At 33.5% G+C, this 8,644-nt stretch overlaps 1 protein-coding gene across 1 annotated transcript; it reads left to right on the forward strand.

Annotated features, from left to right (window-relative positions):
- The first annotated feature begins 843 nt into the window (after positions 1 to 843).
- LOC139864219 (uncharacterized) lies at positions 844 to 1,366 on the forward strand. Its single transcript, XM_071852802.1, has 2 exons — positions 844 to 1,164; positions 1,256 to 1,366. Exons 1-2 carry the CDS (start codon positions 844 to 846, stop codon positions 1,364 to 1,366), a joined length of 432 nt encoding a protein of 143 aa, XP_071708903.1.
- Positions 1,367 to 8,644: the final 7,278 nt, after the last annotated feature.

Raw genomic sequence — 8,644 nt, forward strand, 5'->3', positions numbered from 1 at the left:
TTAAATCAAATATCATGATAGTTTTTAATTATCCAACCCAAAACAGCCCCCGATTTTACTACGACGGCGTATGTCCGGTTTTACGGTGTTCTTTGTGTTTCCAAGTTTTAACTCATTAAGTTAGCATATCATATAGATATACAACATGTGTTAAGTTGTTTTTAAAAGTCAAGTTAGAAGGATTAACTTTGTTTGCGAACAAGTTTAGAATTAACTAAACTATGTTCTAGTTTATAAACTCTTATATAGATAGCTATAATTATATGAATTGAACAAGAGTTTTGGTAAGGCTAATACCTTGATTTAAGAAAGGAAAGTAGTTGAATATGAAGAGGATTTCTAGAGCTTGATTGACTCCTTGAAAGGTTGCTTAAAGAATATCAAACTTGGAAGCAAAACTTGAACCAAATGAAAGTGTTCTTGATCACTTCTTATATGATGTTTATGGATTGTTTTTGTAACTAGTTTTTATTGTGGATGATGAAGGTTTATTAGAACTTGAAGAGAGGATATTAGAGAGTGTTTTTAGAGAGAAAGAATAAGAGAATACTTGGAAGAGAATTGAAAGTAGAATGGATGTAAATGTGTGTAAAAAAATATACCATGTAAGGCTTTTATATACTACTTGTAATTTGTTGTCTTATGATAAATATCTAGGATAAGTATAAAACATTCATATTTTAGTAGAGAAAACTTGCTTGACAGTAACTATAATTAGAAAAAAAAGTAGTAAAATAGATTATGTCTTGTTTTCAGTTCATGTGTGCTGTCTAGATTTGTTCATTTGTCTTTGTTTACTTGGAATGTATAATTAAATTATTTACAAATATCTCATGCTATTAGATGGCGTCGAGTAATGATGCGAAAAGAAAATATTTCGGTTGGACGGATCAAAGTGTTTTGATTTTGTGTGGATTGTTAAACAAATATGTCATGAAATATGGACGGAGTATCCCATTCAAGTGGATGGACCTGCAGCCAGAATTTGAAAACATTGTTCAAATCAAATTATATAGTGAGAAGGTGTTAAAACACAAGTATGATGAAATGAGAAAAGACTACAACCTTTGGAAGTCACTAAAGAACAAAGCAACAGGAGTAGGTTGGAATCAAAGTTTAGGGAAGTTGGATTTTTCTGATGATTGGTGGGATAAAAGAATTAAGGTAAAATCAACACACTCGAGCTAGTCCTTATAATAAATACTACTATTATATATAACATAGTAATGTAATAACTAGTTATTATATATGGTAGGAAGACATCAATGTAAAAAGAATTCGAAGAAAGCAACCTTCGGTAGAACTGCAAGAGGCATGGGATCAACTATTTACGAATGCAGTTGCTAACGGGATAGACTGTGTCTGATATGACCGAAACGGACGGTTTTATTTCGCGCGATGTCGTTAGGTCGTGGCGCGTCAGGGTCGGCCACCAAGAGGGGGGACACTTGTTTTAAATTTATATTTAGCGGGGCCTAAATCGTACTACTCCTTATTATGAGTAAGGGAAGTATGACCTAGAGTCGTATTTTTAAGATATCAGTAGAATCGAACCTATATCAAAATCTTAAGATAATTATAAAGTGTAGGAGTAGTTGGTGATTACCTAATTTTTTGTTTTCTAGATTAAAGTAAAGTAAATACGATAAAATTTGTAATTCAGATAAGGCTAAAACAAGTGCATTCTATGATTTCATCAGTTACTTTGCCTGGTATTATGGAATAGTGGCTCATGGATAGGCAGTGACCCTGTATTTACTACACTATTCCTAAACGCCCCTATCATAAGACAGGTCACTGGGTAATGCGCTAGGCTTTAAGATTCTGAATAGACATCAACGTTCCTTACCCCCGACGCCCGTGCAGTCTGACTACATGCATACATGTTCAGATGGCTCATCCAATTGAGCGACTCGGTTGGGTGACGTATTAACATTCCGAAATGGTCTAAAATTTCTTAAGCATAATAGAATACATGGTTTTCCATATCTGAGAGACGTGATGGGTCGAAATGCTTTCGTTAATGATTGGTTTAGAAGATAGTTAGGCCCTTAAAAGAGTTTAACCATAAAGAACACCATGGCCAAGTTAAGCTGACTTCCAGGAAATGTTCGGTTATCCTAACGGTCCAATCTTTTATGTGTTCGAACAAACAGTTCCTTAATTAACTAAGAATCCCTCAAGCGGGGTGCAATGCTTCAGACCGCGTTATGGTGAAGTGTACTAGTCAACACTAACCGTGTTCCATGGCCTTACTTAGCAGAGGTACAACATACAACAAGTGTTGTGCTTCAGCATGCACGTACGAAGTTTATATGCTTGGTGACTACACTAGCATGGTCTAGGACCGACAATGTACTAGGGGTCTAGTCAGATGTTTCACTACGAAAGAGTCCTCAGTCAGAATCCAAAGCTCGGTGGACTTACTACAACTGGTGTGCCTCAGTCAAACTCAAATTGTATCCGATAGACTTCTCTTACCAAGGGGTGACACAGATAGTGTACTCTGAATCGGGGTTCGCGACTTCCCAATAACAGAGCCAATAACTACGTTCTATTAGTTGGAAAAGCGATTGAGTTCAAAGCATAATAGAAAAGCATTTTGACAACATACACAAGCCATAATATAATTTTGGCATTATAACTGATTACGTCATAACATACTCTAAAGATAACTACTCGCTAATCATGGTAACAATATCGCAAAGCATAATAATGGAAGACATTATAAAAAGACAAGTGATAGAATTACCAGTAGATTAAATGAGTTCTGAATACAAAAGTGACAACTTCAAGACTCCAGACCACTCCTAATACAATCTTCGGCGTTCTTCTCCGGGTACTAGGTTTCCCGCACGGAGTCAAAGACCTTGAAAGTATGACTAATATTGTACAAGAGATAGAAAGAAGTGAATTGAAGTGTGTGTTGAAAATGAATGACAAGTGCCCTTTAAATAAGCTTGATTTTTTCCTACAAACGGCTGGCAGGCCGTTTGGCAGGCCGTTTGCTGAGGCAGCCCGTTTGCTGACGCCGTTTGATCTGGTTGTTTAGCAGGCCATTTTTCACATTGGCAGGCCGTTTGGCAGGCCGTTTGGCAAGCCGTTTGGCCTGCTGATTCCCTGGGTCGTAACTTGATTTCTTGTCTTTCACCATTTTCGCTCTAGAATCTTCCTTTTAGCTCCGATTCTCTTGATTCTTTTTGCATCGTCTTCGTAATTACTTGTTCTTCAATTCTAACCGACGAAGTGGGTATTTTGCCGATAAGTTCGAATCTTTCTTATTTTTGGGCCTTAATACCGGGGTGAAAACGTGACTTTTTAGCCGATATCAAATATCCCACACTTAGACTTTGTTTGTCCTTAAGCAAACTTCTCGTTTTTACTTCAAGAAATCTTTTCAAAGTTTCTTTTCTAATAGCCTAAGCGGTTTGCTTTTTATTATAAGAGCGAAAGATAAGGTGAGTCATCTATGTTAGGGTTGAAACTATCTCTGCAAGCATGCGAGGAAGTTACATGACTTAGGCTAGCTTTCACGGGTCACTCAAATCACTCAAGTGTTTAGGGTTCCCAATAAATCTAAGAAATGAATTTCACTCATAGCCTGTCATGTTGTACTCATCGCCATAGGCTTGATAAAGACTCAAATCCTTGCTACTAATGTGAAAACGGTAGTAACCATAGCTTCTAGGTCATTTGTCAGTGATGGAACGGGATATTGTAGTGGTGGTGAAGTTGTTTTAAGCGGTGAAAAAGGTAACATAGTCTCAAAAGACTTTTATTTTGGAAAATTTTAGATAGATAGGAGTGCTGGTATTTTTGAGAAGCACATTTGAACTATACTTCTTTTTGAAGCGATAGGCATTTGTGGTCAAGGGTTTTTTTTTTTTTTTTTTGGAGATTTCATCTCGAGAAACTTTTTGCCGGTAGACTTTTTCAAGGCCTTTGCCGTGATACTTGAGAAGTTTGTAGCATCGGGTTTTGATGTATGCAGAGGCGTATACGAAATAGTTATATTTTTATTACAAAATACTATTAAATACGATACAATTTTACACAAGTTATTTATTTATTTATAGAGTGGATATATGAAATGCCCCGTTCATATTAATTATAAACGTTTCATATTAATTGGTTTCTTTGCGAGGTTTTGACCTCTATATGAGACGTTTTTCAAATCTTGCATTCGTTTTTAAAAACAACCCTAACCTTTATTATTGAATAAAGGTATTAATGACATAATTTAGATTGTCTATCAAAGACAATCTCCTCAAATAAATAAGTTTTTACACAACCCATTACAATATGATTAAATATATTACAATAAATACTCCGAATGCAAGTTTAAACAATATAAACAATTATGCCGACTCCAAATCTTGACCTTGGGTTGGCATACGACAGCGGAAGCGTTTTTAATATTCACCTGAGAATAAACATGCTTAAAACGTCAACAAAAATGTTGGTGAGTCATACGTTTAATTTCTATATAATAATCATAACATTTAATAAGCCACAAGATTTCATTTAATTAAATGCGCAGGATCATTACAACTACAAAAATCATTCATACGATGAGTCGCCTGGTAACTGACCTTAACATAAAGCGCTTAAGATATCTGGCATCATACATTCCACTATTCAAATGTATGACAAGAACCCTTCGAAGTACTAAAGCATTTCCACTATTCGAAAATGTGGGTGGTTGGTGCCCATAGATCTACCTTTAGGATTCGCGTCAATTAGTGTTTTTCACTAATTCTTAGGTTACCAAGCATAATAATAATAAGTACAGATATCCGGTATAACAATTCAATCGTAGAATGTAGTTCCATGAACTTGTGCTTATTTTGTAAAACATTTATAAATTTTGCATGTATTCTCATCCCAAAATAATTTAAATAGTAATTAATATTCCATACTTATGATACTTGTGATAATTTTAATTGTCCATTGTTAGTATTCTTGTGTCAAGATATATATATATATATATATATATATATATATATATATATATATATATATATATATATATATATATATATATATATATATATATATATATATATATATATATATATATATAATTAATATTCCATACTTATGATACTTGTGATAATTTTAATTGTCCATTGTTAGTAGTCCAACGTTCGTAGTCCAATAGTCTAATAGTCCAATAGTCCAACAGTATAAATATAAATGCGTATATTGTGTTAGAATTCACTAACACTATAATATATTGTCTTGATATAATAAGACACATAATATGTATATTGTCTGAAGCAATCCGCGACCCATTGTATACATGTCTCAGGCTCGATCACAACTCAAAGTATATAATATTTTGGAATCCACTTTGACCCACAGCTAACTCGAGATTACTACCAATGGTGTCTAATAATTCATTCCAATAATATATATAGAAGAAGCCAAAATGATATGTCAAAACTTTGTATACGAGTCCACGGTGATCAAGTCATATATATATATATATATATATATATATATATATATATATATATATATATATATATATATATATATATATATATATATATATATATATATATATATATATATATATATGTATGTATGTATATATATATATATATATATATGTATATATATATATATATATGTATATGGTGCCTTACGATCTTTATTAAGACTATAATATATTGTCGTAGAACTTAATCAAGACTATTATAAATTGTATATTTCCATAAGTTCGGGAACAAGACATGTATAAATACATGTAGGATACAAGGTAAGTTAGCTAGGATAACGTTAGCATCCATTTTTATAAATCATGTCCGTAGCTAAAAATTAAGAAAAATATCCAATTTTGTTTTACCCATAATTTCTTCGTTACAAATCCGTTTTGAGTGATTCGAGTTGCCATGGTTTCGTATCGAATTCAACATTATTAATCTTAATAGAAAAAGTATAGGTTTATAGTCGAAAATACAGCTTAGGTGTCAAATAAGAGAAGATAGTCATATCCGTCGTAAGAACGACATCTTGATGACCCTTTTTGAAAAACATACTTCAACTTTGAGTTTAACCATGGATTTTGGATATATTTCATATCCATATAAAATAAGATTTTTCACCAAAGGAAATCTTTTAATTCAAAGTTTAAGATAGGTTTTTAAAATTAAACCCAAAACAGCCCCCGTTCGACTAAGACGGCGTATATTCGATTTTAAGGTGTTCTTCATATTTACAAGTTTTATATCCTTATGTTAGCTTAACATACTGTCATAATACATGTATTGAAGTGTTTTAAAAGTCAAGTTAGAAGGATTTAGTTTATTTTCAAACAAGTTTAGAAATAATCTAAACTATGTTCTTGTTGTTATTAGTTATAACTCAAAATAAGATAGCTATATGAATACGAATCGAATAAGATTATAAATAAGGTTACTACCTCAAATCAAATGAGTAAAGTTGCTGGAGAAATAAGGAGAATATCTTGAGTTCAAAGATACCCTTGATGGCTTGAAATTCTTGAAGTGTTCTTGATCAAGCTTTGTTATGATGATTATAACTTGGATTATGAGACCAATACTTGCTGAATTGAATGGAGGTTTGAGAGAGTGTTTGAGTATGTGTTTAGAGGGTAAAATGATGTAGTTAATTGGAATGAAATGGATGGTTATTTATCCTACATGTTGGCATCAAAATGGGGACAACAACATGGCTCCATGGTTTGTAATTTTATGCATTTAGTCATACTAGTTTCCAAGCCATGGTTCCCACAAGTCTATATCATGTTTATAAATGTCTCACAACTGATTGAGGGCTGCTAAGATCAATGATTTGGTATGTATATACCCATAGTAAATACGTATAGAAGCTGGGTATTATACGGGTATAAATACCGTATGAATACGAATAGGATTCTTGATAAAATTGAATGAGAAAATGAGTATAGCTATCTTTATTGAGTATAAATATATTGATATATATTATTAAGTCTTTCAAAAGTGTATTAATACATATTAATACAATACATATACATGCATTTTAATTTAGAAGTTATTACAACATTAATCGTTATATATATGTATATAGTCTTGAAGTCTTTAAGTTAGTAATCTCATTTTATGTATATAACCAATTGTTATTATATATAATGAGATACTTAAATATCATTTTAACAAATCATAAGTATATATATATCCATATATACATCATTATATAATTATTTCAAATTATGATGTTCGTGAATCGTCAGACAGACTGGGTGGTCAAACATTTGCATAAAATCCATTACAAATATATATATCTTGACAAGTTTGATTGCTTAACACGTTGGAAACATTTAATTATGTAAATATTAATCTTCAATATATTAGCAGAAAAATCCGGGTCGTTACATTACACACCCGTTAAATTAAATTTCGTCCCGAAATTTAGAATAGTACCTAGTTAACGTGCGATATCGGAAAACAAATGTGGGTACTTCAGCTTCATTTGGTCTTCTCGTTCCCAAGTGAATTCAGGTCCTCTACAAGCATTCCACCGAACCTTAACGATTGGTATCTTACTTTGTTTGAGTCGTTTGACCTCACGATCCATAATTTCGACGGGTTCTTCGACGAAATTTTGTTTCTCATCAATCTTAATTTCGTCTAAAGGGATAATGAGATCTTCGGTAGCTAGGCATTTCTTCAGGTTCGAAACATGAAAGGTGTTGTGAATCTTTTCTAATTGTGGAGGTAGTTCAAGTCGATAGGCCACCGGCCCAATGCGTTTTTCGATCTTGAATGGCCCAATGTATCTTGGGCTCAATTTCCATCGCTTTCCAAAACGAATAACACCTTTCCAAGGTGATACCTTAAGCATAACCATATCACCCTCCTCAAACTCTAAAGGTTTCCTTCTAACATCAGCGTAGCTCTTTTGCCGACTCCAGGCTGTTTTCAATCATTGCTGAATCTGAATGACCTTGTCGGTAGTTTCCTGGATAATTTTCGAACCTGTAATCTGTTTTTACCCCACATCACTCCAACAAATCGGAGACCTGCACTTCCTCCCATAAAGTGCCTCGAATGGTGCCGCCTCAATACTAGAATGATAGCTGTTGTTGTAGAAAAACTCAGCTAATGGTAGATGTCGATCCCAAATGCTTCCAAAATCAATAACACATGCTCGTAGCATGTCTTCGAGTGTCTGAATCGTCCTTTCACTCTATCCATCAGTTTGTGGATGATAGGCAGTACTTAAATCTAGACGAGTTCCCAACGTTTCGTGTAATTCCCGCCAGAATCTAGAAGTAAATCTGCTATCACGATCAGAGATAATAGAGATTGGTACACCATGTCTAGAAACAACTTCTTTCAGATATAATCGTGCTAATTTCTCTATACCATCCTCTTCTTTTATTGGCAGAAAGTGTGCTGACTTAGTAAGACGATCGACTATTACCCAAATCATATCATAACCACCTGTGGTTCTCGGTAACTTAGCAATGAAATCTATGGTAATGTTTTCCCATTTCCATTCTGGGATTTCAGGTTGTTGGAGTAGAACCGATGGTTTCTGATGCTCAGCTTTGACTTTAGAACAAGTCAAACATGCTCCTACATATATGGCTATATCAGCCTTCATTCTTGGCCACCAAAAGTTTCTCTTGAGGTCT

This window comes from Rutidosis leptorrhynchoides, chromosome 8 (genome assembly GCF_046630445.1).
Source record: "Rutidosis leptorrhynchoides isolate AG116_Rl617_1_P2 chromosome 8, CSIRO_AGI_Rlap_v1, whole genome shotgun sequence".
Taxonomy (NCBI): domain Eukaryota; kingdom Viridiplantae; phylum Streptophyta; class Magnoliopsida; order Asterales; family Asteraceae; genus Rutidosis; species Rutidosis leptorrhynchoides.

Bases quoted from the DNA above. Each gene is read 5' to 3' on its own strand.
- LOC139864219 (XM_071852802.1), top strand. From the start codon at position 844: ATGGCGTCGAGTAATGATGCGAAAAGAAAATATTTCGGTTGGACGGAT. The intron at 1,165-1,255 runs GTAAAATCAACA...TATATATGGTAG, and splicing joins GGTGGGATAAAAGAATTAAG to GAAGACATCAATGTAAAAAG.